At 60.3% G+C, this 22,309-nt stretch overlaps 3 protein-coding genes across 6 annotated transcripts in view; 1 reads left to right on the top strand and 2 right to left on the bottom strand.

The window, feature by feature from the left end:
* The window catches only part of VPS9D1 (VPS9 domain containing 1), a 16,332-nt gene extending 13,069 nt beyond the window's left edge, over window positions 1–3,263 (bottom strand). For both annotated transcript variants that reach the window (XR_012906621.1, XM_075939824.1), the window contains exons 1-4: window positions 3,132–3,263; window positions 2,273–2,348; window positions 1,130–1,222; window positions 568–724 (exon numbers count right to left, since the gene is read on the bottom strand). Coding sequence is in view for 1 of the 2 variants with exons in the window: in XM_075939824.1 (XP_075795939.1) it covers window positions 568–724; window positions 1,130–1,222; window positions 2,273–2,348; window positions 3,132–3,227 (422 nt within the window). In the remaining variant the exon portion in view is untranslated. The remainder of the gene's footprint in view (window positions 1–567; window positions 725–1,129; window positions 1,223–2,272; window positions 2,349–3,131) is intronic.
* ZNF276 (zinc finger protein 276) lies at window positions 3,181–22,156 on the top strand. Of its 3 annotated transcripts, none has more exons than XM_075939819.1 (11): window positions 3,181–3,592; window positions 9,709–10,018; window positions 10,315–10,361; window positions 10,826–11,323; window positions 12,842–12,920; window positions 14,355–14,435; window positions 14,906–15,019; window positions 15,091–15,166; window positions 16,032–16,149; window positions 16,522–16,621; window positions 20,435–22,156. In XM_075939819.1, the coding sequence occupies exons 1-11, from the start codon at window positions 3,181–3,183 to the stop codon at window positions 20,691–20,693; spliced, it is 2,094 nt and encodes a 697-aa protein (XP_075795934.1). In that variant the 3' UTR covers window positions 20,694–22,156. The 3 variants fall into 3 exon arrangements, with proteins under 3 accessions (XP_075795934.1, XP_075795933.1, XP_075795935.1); XM_075939818.1 differs by having other exon boundaries at window positions 20,408–22,156; XM_075939820.1 differs by lacking the exon at window positions 3,181–3,592 and adding an exon at window positions 3,823–4,052 and having other exon boundaries at window positions 20,408–22,156.
* Window positions 21,085–22,309, bottom strand: part of FANCA (FA complementation group A) — a 65,560-nt gene continuing 64,335 nt past the window's right edge. The window contains 3 exon segments of the mRNA XM_075939817.1: window positions 21,085–21,419; window positions 21,774–21,866; window positions 22,153–22,309. Of these exon segments, the coding sequence (XP_075795932.1) occupies window positions 21,312–21,419; window positions 21,774–21,866; window positions 22,153–22,309 (358 nt within the window). The 3' untranslated portion in view covers window positions 21,085–21,311.

The raw sequence follows: 22,309 nt of genomic DNA, 5'->3' as shown, positions 1-22,309 counted from the left end.
GCCAGCCGGGTCTCCCTGCGCCCCTGCTCTGACCCGGCCCAGCACGAAGGCCACGATTCTCTGCACTCCCTTCCGCCCAGGAGGAACCTGCCCCCCGGCAGGAGGGCTCCTGGAGCGACAGCCCATCTCCCCAGCCCTTGCCCTCGGTCCTGCCCCTCGGCCTCCCAACCAGGCTCCGCACCAGCCGCCGGACCACACGGCCCCGACCACAGAGCTCCCCTGCCACGCGGCTCAGGCCCCACCCTCCCGGAAGCTGGAGCCTCGGCCGGGGGGGGCTGCCGTTGGGGGGCTGCTAGAAGCCCAGCACCTAGATCCTCCCGGACACAAAACCCACTGACCCTGCATCTTCCAGGCTCAGCGGGCAGCACCCGGCCCCCTCGGGAAGGGCTGAGCGAGGGCCTGTGGGACAGCCACCACCAGCTGGCCCCACGCGTGCCAAGCCGCCACCACGGCGCCTCCCCTTTGGGAGGGCTAGGCTCTTCAGCCCCACATTCAGCGCCCCCCACCCTGCAGCCCCGTGGGGCTGGGGAGACTCCATGCCCCACGCCCCAGCCCCGCCTAACTCACTTCTTCGTGCCCTGAGCTTTGGTGAGCTGCAGCTTCTGGAAGATCTCGGGGGGCAGGAAGGGAGACAGCTTCCCCCCCTCATCCGAGAAGACCCTGCGGTGCCTGGAGACGGGAGCAGGGCCGGGCCCCTTCTCGGGGGCAGCTGGCTTCACCGGCCCTGGGATGGGGGGAAGACGAGGGCGTTGGGTTTAGCAGACACGAGCAGGGAAACCCGGCACAGCCGAGCGCCCGCGAGCGGCAGGGCCGGGCGAGCCGGCCAGGGAAGCGGGAGGCAGCACTGCCCTCCTATCAGGGAAGCTGCCAGTCTCCCCTCCCCGGGGACTCTGTCTCCAAAGGCTCCTGGGAGAGAATCAATGACACCTGCCAGCTCCCTCCTGCCTCTGCAGGCCAGCCCCCAGCTGCTGCCCTTCCCCCGACCCTGGCAGGGCCATCGTCCGGGCAGGCCAGCCCAGGGCCGCCCCACCCATGCCCCTGCGGTGGTTCTGCCCACAGCTGCCTGTGCCGGCTCCCAGCGGCAGGGGCCCCCTCCCCCACGCTCGGCCCTGCCGCCGGGGCGACTCACCCAGCACGGCCGCGCTGGACTTGGCTCGCTCCAAGCACTGCTCAGCCAGCTTCAGCATCTTGGGGGTGTCGGGCGTCACGGCGTCGCTGCCCCCTGGTGCAGGCAAGGGAGGGGGGGGTCAGTGGGTTTCCTTGGGGAGTTCCCGCAAATCAAGTGCCGGAGGGAGCTAGATCCACCCCCCAGGCCTGCACCCGGCACCGCCTCCTTCCCTAGCAGGCTGCTGGGTGTTATAAACCCACGGGCAGGGGCAGTTCCTCCTCTGGACCCCCGCCTGGGGGCACAGGGTGTTCCCAGCCGCCCTCGCCAACGCTGCCCTGGAGGGGTCACTGCAGGGGCCTAAGCACGCCGGCCGCACCCTCGCTGCCAGGCCACACCGCGTGACGAGCGACGTGCACGGACCACGGTGCAGCAGCCCAGCCTGCACATGGCTAGTCTGGCCGTTCGTGCCGCTAGGCCCTGCCGGCTAGCGGAGTCTCCGGAGGTCGCTGGTCCCTTCCACAACCGGATGCTGAGTCCTGCGTGCCCGGGGTGGAGAGCAACGCCGCTATGCATGGTACTGCCCCTCGTCCGCTGCCCACCGCCCACCCCGCACAAACCTGCCACCTTCCCGGGGGCTGGCGGAAGGAGGCAGCCAGGATCTGAGCTGGCCAGAGAGCTGTCCCTGTGCGACTGTATTTTAGGAGTGAGTTGTGCTGCACTCCTCCCACCGCTGGCTTTTGCAGCGGGGGGGGGGGGAGGGGGCAATACTTTTTGAAGGGGGAGGCACTTCCCAAATTTCAGAAGTAGTCACGGAAGGGGGCAGGGCCTTGTGCAGAAGGGGCGGGGCCAGGAGGCTCCTCCCACCCCCAGGTCTTGAAGGGCTGGCCGTGGGCCAGACCAACCGTCCTGGCCAGCCGGATGCGGCCCGCAGAGGCTGACTGGCCCCCCCATTTTACAGTAATTAACCAACCCAAATAACCCCGAAAACAGGGCTCAAGGGTTTAGAATTGCGGGGGAAGACCCCAAGCCCCACGCAGCTGAAGCACTCTGCTCGGCAGGCTCCCCCCAAGCCCCAGGAGAAGCCGACCAGAAAGGCTGGCCCGGGGAGGCAGGGGGCAGCCACCCAGGCGGAGGCGGGCGGGAGACAGGCCAGGCTGTTAGTACCTTCTGCTGCTGTCGCCTCCTCCAGCAAGGCCTGGGCAATGAAGCTGATGCTCCTCAGGTACTCGACATAGGCCTCCTGTCCCGAAAGAGAAGGGAGGGGCCGGCTCAGCTCCTCCGAGCGCCGCCCGCTCAGCCGCTGGCCAGGAAGTCAGAGCCCCGCACCCGGGTCGGGGAACCTGGCAGGCTGCTGGAGGGAGCGGGAGATGCACGGGGAGGGGTAATAGCTCGCGCCAGCCCCCAGCACTTAAGGGCTCAGACCCTAGGGCCGCTCTCCTAGGGCCTGCCCGCCCCTGGCGCTGGGCACAGGGGCAGACGCTTGGGGCACATCCTGCAGCAGGTTCCTATGGGAGCCCTGGACTGTGGATGCTGAAAAGGGCTTCAGGGGACCGTCCCTCTCGGCCCAGGAGAAACTGGGGTCGTTACTGCCTTGTCCTGTCGCCTGTGCAGCCAAATCCAGAGACTGGCTCCCGGCAGTGCCCGTGAGCCAACGCTGCCCCCAGGCCGGACTGGAGAGCGGAGCGAGCGCTGGGCATGGCAGGCCACAGACACGGCCCCTCTGCCCGGACACGGGTCTGCTCCCGTGAGGCACTGGCTAGCACTGCTGTAGGGTCGGGCTCAATGCTGCTCAGCCCAGGCCAGCCCCTGTGCACCAGTGGGACTCCTCGCTGCAGGGAGAACCCTATCCCTGTCCCACAGGCCGGGCCGGTGCACACTGGCTCCAGGGGCCCCGGGACCAGCAAAGGCTCCAGGGCACATGGGGAAACAGGAGACACGGGGGCCCCTCCCACGCGGGGACACCAGGGACACCAGGGACCCCTCCCACGCGGGGACACGGGGGGCGTCGCCAGGCCCAGCTCACCCGCGGCCGGTTCCCGGTGTCCAGCTCGATCGCCCCGGTCGCCAGCTTCATGGCGCTTTGCAGCGGCTTCGCCGCCCCGTCCCCGCCGGCCGCCATGGGGAGCCGGGGGCGGGGGCCGGGGCAGGGCCGGGAGCCGGGGCTGAGCCGCAGCTGCGAGCAGCGACCATGCTGCTACTGCGCTTGCGCAGCGACCCATCCTTCCTCCTCCCCCCCGCCCCCCCCGGCTCGCCTGGCCGGGGGCGGGGCTGGTCTGGTCCGTGCAGCGCCGGGCACCTCTGCGGGCCCCTCGGGGAGACCCGCCCCCGCGTCCCTGGGCTTTGCTGCGGGGCGGGGCCCAGGCCGATCTGAGTTGTGGGGTTTCCCCGGCCCCGCCCCTTCCACAACAGGGGAAACTGAGGCACGGGGCCGTGGAAACACCTGCCCCCAGATGACGAATCCGGAGCAGCCCAGGCCCCGCTCCCGTGAGCTCACAGCCCGGCCCCGCCGCGGGGCAGCCCGCCTTCCCCGGGACCGAGCCTCCGCCCGCAGGCTGACCGCGCGGGGGGGCGGGAAGGGCCTGGAAGGGGCGACGGCAGCGCTGCGGGAGCCCCCCCGGCCGGGAGGGCAGCGCGCCCGGCCCGGCCCGGCCCCCCTCCCCTCCCCTCCCGGGGCGCGCGTGGGGCGGGGTCCCTGCGTGGGGGGGGCCGGGCTCCTCCGGGCCGCCAGGGGCGCTGTGCCGCCCCCCCGCGCCCCGCCCCGCCCCGAGCCAGGCGGGAGCCGCAGCGGCCCTGGGCGGCGGGATGAAGCGGGATCGGCGCGGCCGGTTCCTGTCCCCCGCCGGCGGGCGCAGGCCGGAGCCCCGGGCCGGGGCCAGGCGGGGCCGCGCGGCCGGGCCGGGGCAGGGGGCGGCGCCCGAGCCGGGGGAAGCCGCCGAGGAGGCAGGTGGGTGCAGGCGGGGCCGGGCCGAGCCGGGCTAGCGCCCCCCCCCCGCTGGGAATCCCCCCCATGGGGTCCCCCCTCGCCCCCCCCCGCGGGCCGCCTCTCGCCCCTCCGGGCCAGCCTGACCCCCCCCCCCCCGAGGTAGCCATGCCCCGCCCATCTCCGTGGCCTCTGACCCAGATGTGGTGCCCGGCGGGCCTGCCCCTGGAGCCGGACGGAGCCACCTGCGCGGAAGGGCCCGGCCCTGCCCCCCTGCCCGACGCCGGTGGCGAGCCGGGCACGTGGCGTGCAGCCCCCGGGGGCCCTGCCTGCGCGAGCGGGGCGCTTGGGCCACAAGTGACTTCTCTTGGCTGCAGGGTGACCCCGCTCTCCGGGGCCGGGGGGCAGGGCGGGGGGCAGCTGGGCCCCCCCAGGGAGGTAAACCCTGGCCCCCACTGCGAGCCCCTCAGGGACGCTGCTCTGTGGCTGGGGGCCCCCTGCTTTCACCCAGGAAACCAGCTCGGCTCTGGCCTGTCGGGCGTGGGGGGCGGGTAACGCTAAATCCAGCCCCCGCACAAAACACCCCCCATTGGCAGGAGCCCAGCCTCTGCCCCTCGCCTCGCAGGAGGGGGGCTTGGATCTCAGCCGGGCTCTGTGGCCTCCTGTTGGCCGGGTGGCTACTAGGAGCGGCTGTGCCGCTGGCCGGCTGGCCCAAGCCCCCAGCGCGGGCCCGGGGCACAAGGGGAGGCGGCGGGGTGACGCTCCTCAGGGAAAGGGGAGCGAGGGAGGGGAATGGCCGAGACTGGCCCAGCCGTGGGAGGAGAAATCTCCGGGAAGAAGCCGAAGTGGGAAGTTGTCTGGGGGAAGGAAGGGTCCCCAAGGCGGCGAGTTAAGGCCCCCGGCCTGGGTGACAGAACCCAGCACGGCGGTGGGGCAGGGGCCGCCCACGCCAGGGGAGACACGCGGGGCTGCGATTGCACCTTCCAGGGGTCATTGATCAGGGCAGCGCTCAGGCTCTCCTGGGCAGGGCGCTCGGCGGACGGCTGGAAGGGAGGGAGGCTTGTTAAGTCTGCGTCCGGACGACCAGAGCACTGGCCCCCTTAGACAGGGGGCGAGGAACCTTTTTTGGGTCTGGGGCCCCGACCCACAAAAAAATCCGTTGGGGGCTGCACACACGTGAGAAGCACGAGAAAACACCCTCACTGTGCCCCCCCGAGGAGAAAGACCCTCCCCACATTCCCCTGCACACCGGAGTCTGGGGGCCCCCAATGCTGGGGCGGAGGACAGAGCCTCAGGGGCTGGACCCAAGCAAGCCAAGGGCCACATGCGGCCGCCAGACCTGTGGTTCTCCACCCCTGCCCGAGACAATCGGCCTTCTGGAGCGCGCTGGTGCCGTAGGGCTGCTGTGTAAACGTGGGCCAGGGGTGGCTGTAGCTGAAAAAGCTACATTGGTTGCCTGGAGGGGAAACATTGTTTTTCAAAGCGGAGAGGGCTACACTGAAGCCAGGCTGCCACAGCCGTAATGCAGCTGAAACCCGCCCGGCCGGCCCCAGGGTTGGAGCTCTGTCGGCAACGCTGAGAGGAGCAGCGTGGGGGTTTGCGCCCACGGGGGCTCCTCTCCGGAGGGGGGTGTTCTTTGAGGCAGTCAACTCGTCAGTGCAGACGTGGGTGCGGGGCACGCCCCCGTTTTCTGCGGGGATGGCCTGGTGTCAGGCGGCACGGCCGCTCCCACAGAACACCCTCCGAGCGTTGCTGGATACATAGTGCCCTGTGGGTGCGATACCCAGGGCCTGCGCCCCTCGGCTCTGCACCGGGGCAGAAGGAGAAGCTATAGGCAGGGATGGGGGAGAGCGGCCCAGCTTAGGGTTCACCCGTCGTGGCAAGTCCACCGTCCCTCCAGGCTCCGGCTCGAGGGCGTCTCCGTTGCAGTGCCATAAGCCCGGTTTTGCACAGATGCAGCGAACACGCATGTTGTTGCCCTGCCCGGTGGGCTGTGCCCAGCTGCTAATTAACACACGGGGGCTCGCGCCTGAATTCTCGTGGCGCGGGTCCCGCGCTGGCTGCTGAGGGCTAAGGAACAAGGCTCGGAAAGTTGCACCAGCTCCTCGGAGGCTGTAGGAAGAGGAAGGCCTGAAATGCAAGCGCATGTCGCACAGGCTTGGTGTGGGGCCTGAGGCCTAGCTGTCAAGCGGCGCGTGTGCGAGGCTCGGGGCAGACACCTCGCTGTGCTCCCTTGCCCGCTGAGGTCACGGGCGAGCCCCTAGGTCAGGGCTCAGCCTGGGGTCTGTATTAAGCTGGGATGTGAGTGGACACACACACACACACACACTCTCTCTCTCTCTCTCCACACACCCCCCCCCCCCCCACTGGTGCGATCTCCCGCAAAACTGGCCGCTCTTGCGCAATAACTTGCCTGTCTACACTGGCCGTGTGTTCTTGCACAAGTAAACTGATATTCTAATGTATAAAATCAGGGCTTCTTGCGCCAGAACTCTGACGCTCCCGCTCGGTAATAAGCCCTTTTGCACAAGAGCTCTTCCAGAGGAGGCCAGTAGAGACAGGCAACATGAATTTCTTGCACAAGAAAACCCCTTTGGCTAAAATGGCCGTCAGAGCTTTCTTGCGCGAGAGAGCGTGTACACTGGCATGGCTGCTCTTGCGCAAAAGCACATGCCAGTGCAGACGCTCTCTTGTGGAAGAGTTTTTGCACAAGAAACTGCCAGTGTAGATGCAGCCACAGAGACAGAGAGAGAGGTTTGGGGAAGGGACTCATCCCTGCTGTTGCTAGTTAGTAACCGTCACTTTGTGTGAGGGCAGAACCGCAACCCTTTGTCCAGGGTAGGTTGGGGGTGTGCAGCGGGCTGCCCTGGCAGGGCCGAGAGTGACACTCTGGCGTGGGGCTGGGCCTGCCGGCGGGAGTGCTGCTCAGCCTGGGACAGGCGGCGCGGATGTTAAAATGCGCGTAAGCATGTAATCGTGGAGCTAGTGAAAACATCCGTGGTTCCACACGGGCCGGCAGGCGGCTCCCCGGGAGCCAGCTTTTAAGCCAGCTCCCCGTGCGTAGCGGGAGCCTGCGTGGAACCATGAAGGTTAACCCGTGAGCCCAGTCGCACGGGTTAACTGTGCGCCCGGTTCCACGCTCGCAGTCCTAGGGGGTGGGGTCTGTGACGTTGAAGGCCTACCCGGTTGCTCTGAACTCAAGCTGGTTGTGAGTAGGGATGTGAGTGACTAGTGATAAGCATCTGCTTGCCAGGTACTCAAGTAGGAACTTGACCAGTTGCTTCTCCCCCCCCCCCCCCCCACTGCCTCTATCAGAGAGGGACAGCAAGGGGGGAGCAGGAGCTGGTGCGAGCTGGTTTGAAAGCCGGTCCCCCATCATTGTCTCTGGGGGGCAAAAGATGCAGAGGTGCAGTGGGGGACGTAGGAGAGCTGGGAATCAGCTGATTCCTAGCTCTTGTCTGGTCCCCCAGCTACACCTCTGCCTTTTACACGTCTGAATACACATAAAGGGCAGAGCCGCAGTGGGGTTGGCTCCCAGGGCTGAGCGCTCGCCCTGCTGCGGCTCTGCAGTTTCCCCCTCATCGACCGATGGAGCAGTGGTTGGAAATTCCATCGACTACTCAACGAGCCAATTCAATGAAATGTAACAATATAAGAACTAGGGGCCAGCAAATGAAATTAGTGGGCAGCCAATTTAAAACAAAGAAAAGGAAGTTTTTCTTCACACAGTGCACAGTCAACCTGTGGAACTCCTTGCCTGAGGAATAGTGATAGAAATGTAGCCATGTTAGTCTGGGGTAGCTGAAGCAAAATGCAGGACAATGTAGCACTTTAAAGACTAACAAGATGGTTTATTAGAGGATGAGCTTTCGTGGGCCAGACCCACTTCCTCAGCTCAAATAGTGGAAGAAAGTAGTCACAACCATATATACCAAAGGATACAATTAAAAAAATGAACAAATATGAAAAGGACAAATCACATTGCAGAACAGAAGGGGGATGCGGGGGGGGGAAGGAAGGAAGGTAAGTGTCTGTGAATTGATGATATAAGAGGTGGGGAGAGTGGGATGTTTGTGAGTTAATGGTATTAGAGGTGATAATTGGGGAAGCTATCTTGATAATGGGTAAGATAGTTTGAGTGTTTGTTCATTCCTTCCTGGAGAGTGTCGAATTTTAACATGAATGACAGTTCAGAGGATTCCCTTTCAAGTGCAGATGTAAAAGGTCTTTGTAGCAGAATGCAGGTGAAGTCAAGTCATTGGGAGAGTGTCCTTTCTGGTTAAAATGGCAAGAAACTGTTTTTTCTTTGTGATCTCGTCTGATATCTGTTTTGTGGGCATTAATCCTTTGGCGAAGTGTCTGAGATGTTTGTCCAATGTACATAGCAGACGGACACTTTCGGCACATGATAGCGTAGATTATATTTCTGGATGCGCAGGAATATGTGTTCTTGATCTTATAACTCACTTGGTTAGGTCTAATAATGGTATCAGCAGAATGAATATGTGGACAAAGCTGGCAACGGGGTTTGTTGCAAGGGAAGGTACAGGGGTTGGTATTAGTGTGGTATGTCCTGTGGTGATTGGTAAGAATCATCTTGAGGTTAGGTGGTTGTCTATAGGAGACTATGGGTCTGTCTCCCAGAGCCTCTTGGAGTATGGTATCCTGTTCCAATATAGGCTGTAGTTTATTGATAATGTGTTGGACAGGTTTAAGTTGGGGGTTGTAGGTGATGACAAGTGGTGTTCTATTGTTGGTTTTCTTGGGTCTGTCTTGAAGTAGATGGTTTCTAGGTATTCGTCTGGCTCTTTCAATTTGCTTTTTTATTTCTCCGGGTGGGTAGTTGAGGTTTATAAATGCTTGGTAGAGATCCTGAAGTTTCTGGTCTCTGTCTGTGGGATTAGAGCAGATGCGGTTGTATCGAAGGGCTTGGCTATAGACGATGGATCGTGTGGTGTGTTCTGGATGGGAGCTGGAAACATGTAGGTAACTGTATGAGTCGGTGGGTTTTCTGTAGAGAGTGGTGTCTAATTTTCCATTGTTGATTTGTACTGTGGTGTCCAGGAAGTGGATCTCTCATGTAGAATGGTCCAGGCTGAGGTTGATGGTGGGGTGTAGGTTGTTGAAATCTCTGTGGAATGTCTCCAGTGTTTCTTGGCCATGCGTCCAGATCATAAAGATGTCATCGATGTACCGTAGGTAGAGGAGGGGTGAAAGGGGACAGGAGTTGAGGAAACGTTGTTCTAGGTCAGCCATAAACTTGCCTGAGGAGGTTGTGAAGGCCAGGACTAGAACAGGGTTTAAAAGAGAACTAGATAGCCATTAATGGACTTAACCTCCATGAATTTATTAGCCAGGATGGGTAAGGAATAGTGTCCCCAGCCTCTGTTTGTTAGAGGGTGGAGATGGATGGCAGGGAGGAGATCGCTTGATCAGTCCCTGTTCTGTTCACTCCCTCGGGGCACTTGGTGCTGGCCACTGTCGGCAGACAGGACACTGGGCTGGAGGGACCTTTGGTCTGACCCAGTCTGGCCGGTCTTACATTACGTTCCTAACATCCCCAGCTGTGAGGGGCATGGCTTGGACCGAAGTCGTGGTGTAACGTTTGTCCTGTGGTGCCACGTGTGCGGTGCCATGCGGACACGTGCGCCAGTCCCTGCATGTTTTCCCCCTTCTGCAGGCGTGGGGCGAGCCCTGAGCACGGCGTACTGCCGGCTCTGCCACGGGAAGTTCTCCTCCCGGAGCCTGCGCAACGCTTTTGGGAAGGTCCCGGTCACGGGGGCGAACTCGGAGAAGCAGCGCCGGGTGGATCAAGTGTTCTTCACGGATTTCCAGCGGCTGGTGGGGGTGGCGGTGCAGCAAGACCCCGCGCTCCCGCAGTACGTCTGCAAGAAGTGCCATGCCCAGTTCTACAAATGCCGCAGCATCCTCAAGTCCTTCATCCAGCGGGTGAACGCCTCCCCCACGGGCCAGAGAAAGCCCAAAGGAAAGTACGTGCGGGGCGCCCGTCCCTCTGGCGGGGCGCACGCTGAGCGGGCTGGGCCGCGGCGGCCGTTTCCTGGGGGAATTTCTGGGCACTGAGCTCCGGGGCGGGAGGTATTTTTAGCCGCTGAAACCAGCTAGTGGCTGACTCGGTTTTCTCCGCAGACAGCGGTGACCCTTTGCCGGCTCCTGCCTCTTTGAGGCATTTCGTGTTGTTGCGGCCCTGGCGCTGGCTGCTGTGGGGTTCCTGGGTTTCTGTCTCCCGGGGAGAGAGTCTTGACGTGCTGCTTTTGTTTGCATGCAGGAGCAGTGATGGGCAGCCCCCGTCGGCCCCGGAAGCCCCCTGTTTGGGTAAGCGCCGCACTGAACGATACGACATTGTGCGCTGGCCTGGGGTTGGGCTTTTCCACTGGACGCCACTCCAGGGCGGTGGAGCCTTCCCAGATGGGAGCGCCTGTCCCCAGCCGCGCGGGAGCTGGGCCGGGGAGACGAAAGACAGGCACACGGGGAGCTGAGTGTTTGGTCACTTTCCTGGGCCTGCCCCCAAGTCCCTGGAGGCCGGCGGGGCAGCAGAAAGCAGCCCTGCGTCATTCCTGGCTCCTCCGGCTCCGTTTCTAACCCGGTCCCTTAAAACGGCCCAGTAGATCTGTTCTTTTCAGAGGCACTTTCGGGTCCCCTGCTTCCCTGAGCTCCCCCTTCCCTTAGTGCCGCCCAGTTGTTTGGGACTCTGGCTCCGGGCACAGGCCCGGCAATGGGGCCGGCCGGGTCCTGCCACCCGGTTTATCGTTTCATGCTCTTCTTTCCCCCGCGCCCAGTGGACCCGATCACCGCCAGCCCCCACTGCCTGCACGGCTTGGTGACGTGGACCCACAGCCACGCGGGGAGCTGCCCGGCGGTGCCCAGCCTGCGGCGCGTGCTGTCCTCCGAGTACTGCGGGATCATCCGCGCCGCCTGGGGCTGCGGGCAGGGGCATGACTACATGATGGAGACGGAGTCCGACTGCAGCGCGGCGCTCGCCGACGGCGCCTTGGCAGTGACGTGGGAATGGAACAAGAGCCCAGCCCAGCGCGTGACTGACAACGGGGCCAGCACCGGCTCTGCTGGGGCCACCCCTGCCCCCAGGCCCCAGCTCGGCCCGGCCAGGACAGCTGCGTGCGAGCAGCCAGGCAACCCCGGGACCCCCTCGGAGCCACTGAGCCCAGAGAATCCGCTGCCACCGAGCAGGAATTCATCTCAGTCCCCGCCGGACTGCCCCGTCTTTGCACAGGAGTCCCAGCCGCCCCCGTCTGCCTCTCCCCTGAGCAGTGCCGCAGGTAAGAGTGGCCCCCTGCCCTGCCTGGACTCCGAGGCTGTGCTGTCACATCCGGGGTGGGCGCCCCTGCCGGATGGGGCCGGCTCCACTCTGAGCTCGGTCCGCGCGGACGTTGGACACGGAGCTGTGCGGACAGGAAGTGCATTTCAAAGCCAGCAGTGGAATCGAGCCACTGAGCCTGGCCAGAAGCACGTGGCCTCAAATTGGGGCTTTGCCACTGACTTACTCTGTGCCCTCAACCAAGTCCCTTTGCCTCCGGGTGCCCAAGTGTCCCTGTCTGGTGGGGGGCAGCTCTCCGCGTTTCCCAGGCTGTCGTGCGGTGTTTGAGGGGGGGACATGGGTGCAGGGGTGGCCAGGGCGGTTGTTAGTCCCTTTCCATGGCAGCTTGCCCCGGCGCCCACACTACCATCGCTTCCTGGAGCGTTCCAAGGAAAAGGAGGGCCCCTGAGTCACTGGGTGCACAGCCTGGCCTCCTGCTCTAGCTCCACAGCAGGGGCTGGGGGAGGCCGGGCCCCGCCCTGGGCCATTCACAAGAAAACGTCCAGCGCGATTCCAGCGGGGAACAGGTGAGTCCTGAGTCCTGCGAGCGCCGCTTCCGTGCGCCCTGACTTGGCACCTTCTCCTCTCGGCCCTTCTCCAGGTGGCACGTGACACCAGTGGGGGCGCTGTCCTGCCTTTGAACAGGTGCTGGGGGGCGACTCCCCTTTGGGTTCTGGCTCATGCCCCTGGAAAAGGCGCGAGAGTGTCCCGGCGCTGGCCAGAGGAAACGTAATCGGAAGTAGGGACGGGAAAGTGTAACCGTGTCAGTGGGCAAGCGAGGAGCCTGGGCTAATGCTCCGTTACACGCCGGCTCCCGCGGAGCAGGGCTGCAGGTGGGAGCTGCTGTGTGCCGGGAGCTGGCTTAAAAGCTGGCTCCCAGGGCGCACTGGCTCCTGGGGAGCCGGCTGCCACCCTGTGTAACCGCAAGGTTTCCAGAGGTGACACGTTTACCCAGTGACCCGCTTTTTGACCTCCCTTGTGGGACGCTGCCTGGTCTCAGGTGGATTACAGCACGAATCGGAAACCGGAATGGCTGAGACTCGAGAACTTGGGCACTGGGGCAGAAAGGGGCCGCAGCGGTTTTAGAGCAGGGGTGGGTAATAAGTGACCTGTGGGCCAGACACTTTATTTACAACCCTGTTCGCAGCTCCTATTGGCCACAGCTCGCTGTTCCCAACCAATGAGAAGCAAAGTCCCGGTCTACACTGCTTCCCGCAGCTCCCATTGGCTGGGAACAGTGCTCAGTGGCCAATGGGAGTTGAGCAGCCCTAGCTGTGGCCGTGCTGGCTCGCCAGGGGCTAATCCGGGTGACCTGGGTCTGGCCCGCGGCTGCGTCGTGCCCACCCCGTCCCAGCGCATAGGAGAAGGCCCCAGGCCTCGCGCCGGTTGGGTTTGGCGTACGTGGTTACCCCAGCGCACGCATGGAGCCAGCTGCATGGCCTGGCGGCTTTGTAACACGCCGCTCTGCTTCCTTCCCCAGGGCAGCGGAGTGGGAAGCAGGCTCTGGCGGCGCCGGCGGATGAGCGGGTAAAGGCCGAGTTCAGTGACCTTTCTGAGGGGTGAGAGAAGAGTGGGTTTGAAACAGCCTGACTGTTCTTTGCGAGCATGAAACGATGCACCTAGGGCAGGGCCCGCTCCCTGCGTGCTGCTCGGGCCACGCGCGTCTCTGTGCCTGGGGCGGGCTTTGCGAGCTGCCCCACCCTGACCGGCAGCTGGCCAGTGGGAGCAGCCTGACCATGTGGGCAGCGCGGGGTGGGGCGGAGGGGAGAGCACGTGGGGCACAGATGCGCATGGCCCCCGCCGCTGCCCTCTTGGAGCTGTGCGTGGGGTGGAGCTGGCAGGGAACCAGCTGATGCTTCCGCTGGGCTGCTGGCTGGCAGCTGCCCAAGATAAGCACCTCCTGGCCAGAGCCAGCACCTGGGACGGCCTCCCCCTCCTGCATCACTGCCCCGGTAGCCATAGCCCCTCCCAGACCCTGCACCCCTCTCCCCCGAGCTCCATCCCACACAGCTCCATTAACGGAGAAGAGGGCGGCCCTTCACCACTTCCCCTGTTCTTGGAGTGCCCCCCATCAAAAACTATTCCCCCCCCAGCCCTGGGGTCTTGGTCTCCACCGTGAGCTGGTCAGTAGAGACCCCTCCTGGCCCAGGCTGCTCTCTAGGAAAGGACGTCCAAGTCCCCGCGAGATGCTTTCAGGGTATCCCAGCAGAGCGGCCCTGTGTCTGGCTGGTGCTGCCCAGCGCCGTGTGGAGTCTGGGGGCCCGGCTGCTGGAGTCCAGCATTCTCCATGGGTGGGTGCCTGGGGCAAATCCATGTGGGTGGGCCGATACTGGACTGCCTGCCTAGAGTCCCTGTGGCACTCGGGGTTGGGAGCCTCTTCACGCCACGGCAGTGGCAGGCGAGGCCAGATCCCTGCAGGAAGGGGTGGAAAACGAAACACCTAAGGAAGTGGCCGTCTCGTGTGGCTGGGCCGTGTCGGACGCATGCGCCTGTTGCGAGCCTGGTGGGTCAGCGCGGCGAGAGCCTGAAGAGAGTCACATGAAAGATGCCAGACTGTTCTCTCTCCTCGCCCCCAGAATTGTGTCCCTGGGGTAACAGCCTGTTGGCTTTTGGGGAGGAGGGGGAAGAGAGGCGGCCTGATGAACAGTGCGTCAGAACAAGGCTGCTGTGGGGCTCACATCGCGGAGGCCGGTTGTGCCAATTCCACTCTGGCACCTTGCAAGAAATCCCTGAGACTGCAGGGCCGGACTCGCCCCGCAGCCCAGCAGGAAGGCGTGTTGCAGTCTCCAGTGGTTCACGTGTTCCTGGGGGGGAGGGAGTTCTTGCCGTAAGAGATGGGGGGAGGGGTGTTCTGCGGCCTCAGTTGCTGTGACTTGTGTGCAGGCGACGAAGGAACAAATCGTGTTGCCTGCCCCAGCACCCTGCATGTTAGCGCGTCAGAGCTGCAGGCTCATCCAGACCACGTGTAGTAAAACTCCCTCCCTCTCTCACAGAGACTTCTTGAGCGAGGAGGAAAACGAGAAGCGAACCGGGCAGTCTTCAGATGATTCCTTTGAGCCTTATCCAGACAAGAAGTAAGAGGCTTTTCCACTTGCTTTTTTGTCACTGAGCTTGGCTCTGTTGATGCAGACGAGGCGGCGCCCAGGCGGCACCTGGCCCTTCCCACGCTTGGTTGGGTTTTGTGGGACGGGGGAGGCCAGCCATGGGAAGACTCTTTGCTTTCTCGTGACCCGGAACTTGAGTGCCGCCCGTCTCCCGCGCTCCTTTTCTGGCCCCAGGGCAGGGATTCACAGCGCCTCGGCTCACTGAGCTGCCGGACAGGTGAACGCGATCCCACCTGGGCTGCATTTCCCCCTCCTCTCCTTCCCCCCAAGCGCTGCAGACGGCGCGGGGCTGCACCAGCAGGCTGGCTGCTCCCGGCCTCTGCCGCGTTACTGTGCCGCGCTGGGCCGGCTGCGCAGGGGAAACGAGACGTGAGGGATTGAAGCCAAACCAAGTCGCCCAGCGTTCTCATTCCTGGCTGCGTTGCTGTTCCCGGCCGCAGGGCGTCCAGCCACAGAAAGGGGGAAAGCAAGGAAGCGAAGAAGGCCGACGAGCCCAAAATCAGAAAGAAGCCGGGACCCAAGCCAGGCTGGAAAAAAAAGATCAAATGTGAAAGGTAACGAAGCGGGCCGGGGGCGCGGGAGCGGCGGGATTCACACTGCCACTGGGATAATTCTCTCTTTTCAGGGAGGAGCTACCTACCATTTACAAGTGCCCTTACCAGGGATGCACGGCTGTGTACAGAGGAGCTGACGGCATGAAGGTAAGTTAGTTCTTCCCAGGGCAGGTGCTGCGAGGTATCAAGGGGGCAAGTCCCCTTCCTTGCGCACAGAGTCCAATGGCATTCAGGCACGGCTGCCAGGGCTCTGGGAGGAGGGGTTGGGTGGGTCCCAGTGACTAGTTCAGCTCAGCGATGTGGAAGTGTAGCCGGGTACATGGTGAACCCGTGAGCCTGGGCCCATGGATTAACCTTCCCGGTTACACACTGGCTCCCGGTACCTGCGGGGAGACGGCTGAAAAGCTGGCTCCCTGTGTGCACCGGCTCCTCCCCATGCTGCTGTATCAGAGGCGGCAGTGGGGAGGGGACAGACAGGAGCAGGTGCGCGTGGGGACTTGGCTGCCCACGTGCACCACGGCCGCCCCACGTGTAACCATGGAACCGCTGGCATTTAACGGTTACATGTTCACTGAATGAAATGCACTTTCCCATCCCTCAGCCAGTGACCCGGGCTAGGACAGAGACACCGGTCTCTGGCTCACGCTGTCCTGCTTGCTAGGGCGCCTTTTCGGAAAGGCCACTGGGTAGGGGCTGCTTGGTGCCGGAGCTGGGCCAAGAACTCGTTGGGTATGAAACTGCCCGGTCCCTGTGGGGTTCGCTGAGAACAGCCCCTGCCCCCTTTCCACCGTTGATTTGGTACCGCTAGGCCTCCGGGATCTGCCACCTTGTGGGAGGCAGGTGGAAAACGTCCAGAAGGAACAGGCTTCCCAGCATGCGTCGTTTCACACAGCAAAACTAGATTGGCCGGGCGGGCAGCCGGGCCGGGCCATTGCACTGACTCTTCTGGCTCGTAAGCGACTGGGGAGGAGCCTGTGGTGGAGCCATTCCTGTCTCCAATCCTCGTTTGCAGAAACACATCAAGGAGCATCATGAAGAAGTTCGGGAGAGGCCTTGTCCCCACCCTGGCTGCAACAAGGTGTTCATGATCGATCGGTACCTACAGCGCCATGTGAAACTCATTCATACAGGTATGTCCCGCTGACCGGGGCTGCTTACAGCCGAAGGGGGGTTCTGCAGGAACAAGGTGACGTCTCTGGACCTGAACGTGGGGAGCCGGAGCAGGGCCCAGAACTCGGGGAGCCGGAGCAGGGCCCAGAACTCATGCTGGGTATGAAACTGCGCAGTCACTGCAGGGTTTGCGTAGAACGGCCCCCTGGTTCCTTTCCATTGCTTGGTCCAGAGGCCTCCAGGATCTGCCACTGTTGGGGGGGCTTTGAGCTATTTCCCGCCTCCGGTGCTAGCGCAGGGACTCTGGAATTCACGGATTAGCTCACATTGCTTCCGTGCATCAGGGTCGGAGGCGCCAATGACCCCCGCACCTTTCGCTCTCGTCCCTGCAGAGGTACGGAATTACATCTGTGACGAATGTGGGCAGACCTTCAAACAACGCAAACACCTCTCAGTCCATCAGATGCGCCACTCAGGAGCAAAACCCCTCCAGTAAGTGCACTTTGCCCTCGCGTACCGTGGTGGGGTGTAGTACAACGGAGAGACGGGGTCACCCCTTGGGACCCCCTTTCCAAGGAGGAACCCGGCTGCCTTTTGCTTCTGAAAGAGCTTGACCTGTTTGCCCCGTCTACCTGAACGCTGCAGCCCTGGGATCAAAGACTGCAGACACTCTGAGGGGGAAACCCGGAGGGTTTCCTTCCACTAGCCAGAGCCGCAAGGAAGTGGGGTGCTCAGGAAGTGAGTTTAGAAAAGGGCCCTGTGAGATGTTTTCATCAGAAAACCCAGAGCGGCTGCTTGGGGAGGATGTGCGCTGTTCGCACAGGTGCAGAGGTTATTCAGAGACCCGCTTGGGGCCAGGGCAGAAAAAGTTCAAAAACCTGGAGTCCTGCTGGACTGGCAGAAGCCTTGTGCTGCCGGCAAAATGCAGAGTGGCGATGTGAGTAACTAGAGGGAGCCATTTCCTGGCTGTAAATTGGGTTTGTGACCAGCCGTGACCTGGACCAATTGAGTCAAACTAGCGAGGTGTTAGGTGCACGCAGGCCTCCTTTTTGCTCCAGCTAGTGCGTTCCCGTTGCACGTTGCTTCTCCAGTGCTCTCATGTGTGCTTGGCCCCTGCTCCTCTCTCACACACACAGGGGGATTGGTAAATAATGGGAGGTCCCTGCTTCAGAGCAAGCTGGAGTGTGTGTGGGAAAACGGGGACAAGCGTCTGTTTTAATGGTGATGTAAACGCCTTGCCTCCCCATCCTGTAAGACTTGTGGGGGAGAGGGGGTAAGTGGATAATCAGCCGAACACGAGTGCCGGCGGGGGCCCAAAAGAGCTCGTGGCCCTTGGGTGCAGAACCAGGGAAATCACAGTGAGAGTTTGTGTCTTGGACACTGGGGCAGCCGCTGCTGGAATACTGGCTCCCTCCCGTTCACAGCCCAGCACAGAGTAATGGGTTAGAAAAGACGCCTGGTGCTGAGCAAGCTCTGAGCTGAACAAAGAGAGTTACAGGGTGATCCACGTGGGGAATGGTACCAGGGCTGGCGTTAGGGAAAATGGTGCCCTGGCAAACTGGTATGTTGGCGCCCCATTGCCTTTGGCTGCCAGGGGCTCCCCCATCTATTAACCCCTGCCTGTCCTGCACCTAACTCCACCACTTACCTTCACTCCAACCTCTGCACATCCCTCCCACCTGCGCCCCAGCCCAGTAAACCATCACCCAGCGATCACCACGACGCCCTGTGCCCTCCCCCCCAGACCCCCTCCAAGGGCATTTAATAGTCTGGGCCCAATAATTTACAATTATGCAAATGTTATTGTCAATAAGTAAACGTGGAAGCTCCAGCAAAGGCCGCTGGCTGGGAAGTCACCCTTCAGCGCCTCCCTCCTCTCCTAGGATAGGCCCTGAGATCCTGCTGGGTGCCTGGCAAACAGCCACAGGGATGCATTTCACACGATGGCTGAGATACCAGCCCTGGCCCACCTCAGTTTGAGACACACACAGGAAATAGCTGCTGCTACTGCAGCCAGGCGTCTGGGCTGTCACCTCCCAAGGGCCTTTCCGTTCCCCCCGCCCAATGCAGAGGGGCTTGGAACGCGCAGTTTAGTAAGAAGAGGAGCCATCAGGCACTAGCTAAGAAAACACACCCTTTCTTTTCCCTAATGGCTTTCACAGCAAATCCATCGCCTTGCCTCCCTCCCATTCCACGGCCCTGCTGGCTGCTTTTCTGCTTCAGGCACCTGCCCCCCTATTTGATTGTGATTTGTGCTCCAGGTACACAACCGGCCCCCCTTTGTTTTAGTGTCAAGATGCCTGTGTCAACAAGATGCCTGGAGCACAAATCACAGTCAGAAATAGCTGCCTAAGTGCATGCAACATTTGCAAAGGCAACGGTACTACATGGATACGCATTGTATATCTACGTGCTGACAAATAGTGGAGAAGCCTTCGCAAAACACACAGCTGCTCTGGTGATTGACTTACACTGAAGAACGCTATCGGTGTGGCCAGTAAGATGTCTTTAGCAGCAGTAACTCTCAGCATTACTTTCACAACAGCTGCCTGTGATGTGCTTGTAAAAATTAACAAAATACGTAACGTAAATCACAACTTTCTCCTGCAATATGAGAACAGCCACATTCCATCTGAAACAACATGCTAAGTGCTTCCCCCAAAACATGCATTTAAAACCAGATCCAGTCATTGTAAATACAACAATTAAAGAAACAGGACGCTCCCAAAGAGAGGAGGGGAAACAGTCTAGAGGTTGTAGCATGTGTGAATTAGAGGCCTCTCAGGACTAAAAGCCTGGTGTAATTGCCCCTGGGAAGACCATGATGATGGAAGGACTTTATTTATTTGAAGTAACTGATAAGTTTTATTGGCTTGTAAACCTGAAGGTAAACATGCCTGAATCTAACCCCAGCAAAGCAAGTGCCTGAAGCAATTTTTCAAGACAGTATTTTCCCCTCCTATAAGTTAATCTGCATAGACACAGAATGAGTAAAAGCAAAACTCTAAGGCTGCTGTCTAGACTGGCAAGCACTTGGAGCATGCGCCGCCTGGTTGAAGGGGCGGGACTTCCTCTACCCACCGGCTGTGTCTAGACTGGCAAGTTTTTCTGCAAAAGCACCTGCTTTTGTGGAAAAACTTGCCAGCTGTCTACACTGGCCGCTTGAATTTGCGCAAGAACACGGACGATCTCATGTAAGATTGTCAGTGTTCTTCCGCAAATACAATGACTCTCCTGTTGGGGAAAAAGCCCTCTTGTGCAAATGCTTTTGCGCAAGAGGGCCAGTGTAGACAGCCGAGAACTGTTTTGCACAAAAAAGCCCCGATGGCGAAAATGGCGACTGGGGCTTTCTTGCGCAAAACCGTGTCTAGATTGGCACGGACGCTTTTCCGCAAAAAGTGCTTTTGCACAAAAGTGTCCGTGCTAATCTAGGTGCTCTTTTCCACAAATGCTTTTAAGGGAAAACTTTTCCGTTAAAAGCATTTGCGGAAAATCATGCCAATCTAGACATAGCCTAAGGGTTTGATTCACCTTTAATCTCTCTAAAATAACTTCTTCCTACCCCCATCTACTCTTTGCATCATGAACTACAACTAAGCAGAGACAGGTTTGGGTTTTTTAATTACTGAACACTAGCAAGATGGGCCTGTCCCCACCAGACTTTTCACATGAAGGAAAGACAAGGCATGGACGAGAGGCATTTTTGGGGCAACAGAAATAAATCCGGCTCCCTGGAGGGATGGGGGAGGGAGGAGAGATACAAAGCCAGGCACAGGGCTATCTCCAGCCACAAATACGGCACGCCCTGGGGAGACGGACCCGACGGACACAGGCTGGTGCAGAGAAAGAAAAAACCGGCCAGAAGTGCTGCTGAGGGTCTTGCAAACAGCTGGACATAGGCACTTACTTGAGATGCATTTCCCATGGCCCCTGCCATCTCTGCAAACTACACGCCTGGGCTGTGCCCCCTGGATCACAACCCTCTGGAGATGGGGGCTGGCTAGTTCACAGGTTGGGCTCAGGCACTCCCCTCTCCCTGCCTCTGAGGGTGAGGCAGCTGCAGCTGCTACTTCCTCACTCCAGCAGCAAAGGAAGCAGGCACCAGAACAAGCCCCGCTTCCTCTGGGATCAGCTGATCCCAGCCCCACTCCTGGGGGAGGCAGAATCAATTAGCCCCGGCCAGCCACAGCATGGGGCAGGGGCTCCCTCCTTTGTCGCCAGCCAGAGTTACCTGCTGCTGGGGCCACGGTGTTGCGCTAATTGTGTTTTGCTTTCCAGATGTGAAATCTGTGGTTTCCAATGCAGGCAGCGAGCGTCTCTCAAATACCACATGACCAAACACAAAGCGGAGGCCGAGCTGGAGTTCGCCTGCGACCAGTGTGGAAAGCGTTTTGAAAAGGCCCATAACTTGAACGTCCACATGTCCATGGTGCACCCTCTGACCCAGACTCAGGACAAAGCCAAGCCCCAGGAGCCAGAGCAGATTCTCCCGTTGGATCCTGCAGGGACTGCGGAAAGCCAGGCGGTAAAACCCGAACTGACGGCCCAGCAGGAGCCTACTTGAAGGGCGGCTGGAGCTGTGCACCGACCGGCCTTGGATCCACCCTTCAGCAGCAGAGTGGGGATTTTAACAAACACTTGACTAGATTCTCAACAAAAAACCCACCTCAGTGGAAATAGCTTCAGCTTGCTCAGAAAAAAGCTTTTACGGTGTGATTCTCCATGCATCTCTCCACTTAAGCAGTGTTGTGCTAAACGTCTCCATCGCCGGCAAAGGAACTGGGTGTTCTAGGCGCCCCCACGCGGTGACAGAAACCAGGCCGTGCCACATCAGTGAGGTAGCTGCAAACACTGCAGGCACGGCCGTAGTTCCTATTCAGGCTCTACAGGTATGCAGGCCCCAGGGGAGCGACCTAAAACTCGTTTTTAAAAAATGGCAATTCCCAAAGCAACTCTAAAATGAAAAATTTAACCTCCTTTTTATTGTTAACAAGAGCTTCAAGGTTTTGCTTGTAATAAATTATTTACAAATAATCTGAATCAAGTAGTCCTGGCTACAGCGATGGAGAACCTCTGATAGTTTTTCCTGTCAATCCATTCCTTTGAATGCCACAAAAATGGTCTTAGCCACGGGTCTTTCTCTGCTGCCCTTGCCTAGGCTACAGTTCTGCACCAGCACCACTTAGAAGAGGACTGGTTCATCATAGAAATCCTCAGCTACAGTGCGCTTCCAGGAATAGCAGAGGGCAGCTTTCACCTCTGGGTCAAATTCTCCACAGGGATCCAGTACCTGGCAGGAAAAAGAAAGCAAGCGGTATTAAAGGCCTGTTACTACTACTTCAAAGCAACCTAAGCTCAGTACCAGCTCAGCCTGCCTCCTACTAGTAAACTTCCCTAAACATGCCTCAGTTCGGGGGACAGACTGGTTTGGGGCCAGGCACCAGCTGACTCCTATGCACACAGTGGATCTGTAGTGCCAGAACAGTACTCTGGTAGCGGCAGTGACGTGCTGTATGGTTTGGGGGCAGTATGAGTTCACGATTAGTCTAGCACAAAAGGCCGAGGGCTGCATGGATGCTGACACGAAGTGGAGAGTATGCAGGGCATTACAGCGACTTGACAAATACAGGAGGACGCAGCATACCTGTTGTATATGTATAAAGCTCTTTTGGGGGCACTGTGCAATTGAATGTAGCAGAAATTGACGAGCCTTAGTTACCACCGCTAGAGAATCCACCTAGTGAAAAGACAGCTGGTTCAGGACAGAGCAAAGTCACTCAAAACCCTCTTTATTAAAAGAACGTTGACTTCTACAAGTGGTTTGGGCACGTTAATGTCTCCTGTTTACAGATCCCATCCCTGTACAATGAAAATGCACTCTCAGGTCCTCTGCCAACTCCCCCGGCCTCGGTCTCAGAACCCCTGGGCTGAGGAGCGTACTGTGTCAGTGCAAGTAAATAACGGGGGTTGTGGCTAGGCGGTGTTAACAGTCCAGGGTAGGTATGAGATTGAATACCACTCACCAGCTTCACATGCTGTAGGCTTTGCCCCGTCTGATCGGATGGCTGAGGATTCTCCCCGTCCATGTACAGGCGAAGTAGCCGGGTGTACATGTCAACAGCAACACACAGGAAGTTTTGCTCTCTCTGCAGGAGGTTTTGGTGAAAGCAGGGGATGAGG

The sequence above is a fragment of the Pelodiscus sinensis genome, chromosome 12, assembly GCF_049634645.1.
Source record: "Pelodiscus sinensis isolate JC-2024 chromosome 12, ASM4963464v1, whole genome shotgun sequence".
NCBI lineage: Eukaryota > Metazoa > Chordata > Testudines > Trionychidae > Pelodiscus > Pelodiscus sinensis.
This window is presented reverse-complemented; position numbering and strand designations above follow the sequence as displayed.

Excerpts from the sequence above, each read along its gene's own strand:
- ZNF276 (XM_075939818.1), top strand. The coding sequence starts at position 3,181 with ATGGCGCTTTGCAGCGGCTTCGCCGCCCCGTCCCCGCCGGCCGCCATG. Across the intron at positions 12,921-14,354 it reads TTCAGTGACCTTTCTGAGGG|AGACTTCTTGAGCGAGGAGG; the intron begins GTGAGAGAAGAG and ends CCTCTCTCACAG. Across the intron at positions 15,167-16,031 it reads GAGGAGCTGACGGCATGAAG|AAACACATCAAGGAGCATCA; the intron begins GTAAGTTAGTTC and ends CCTCGTTTGCAG.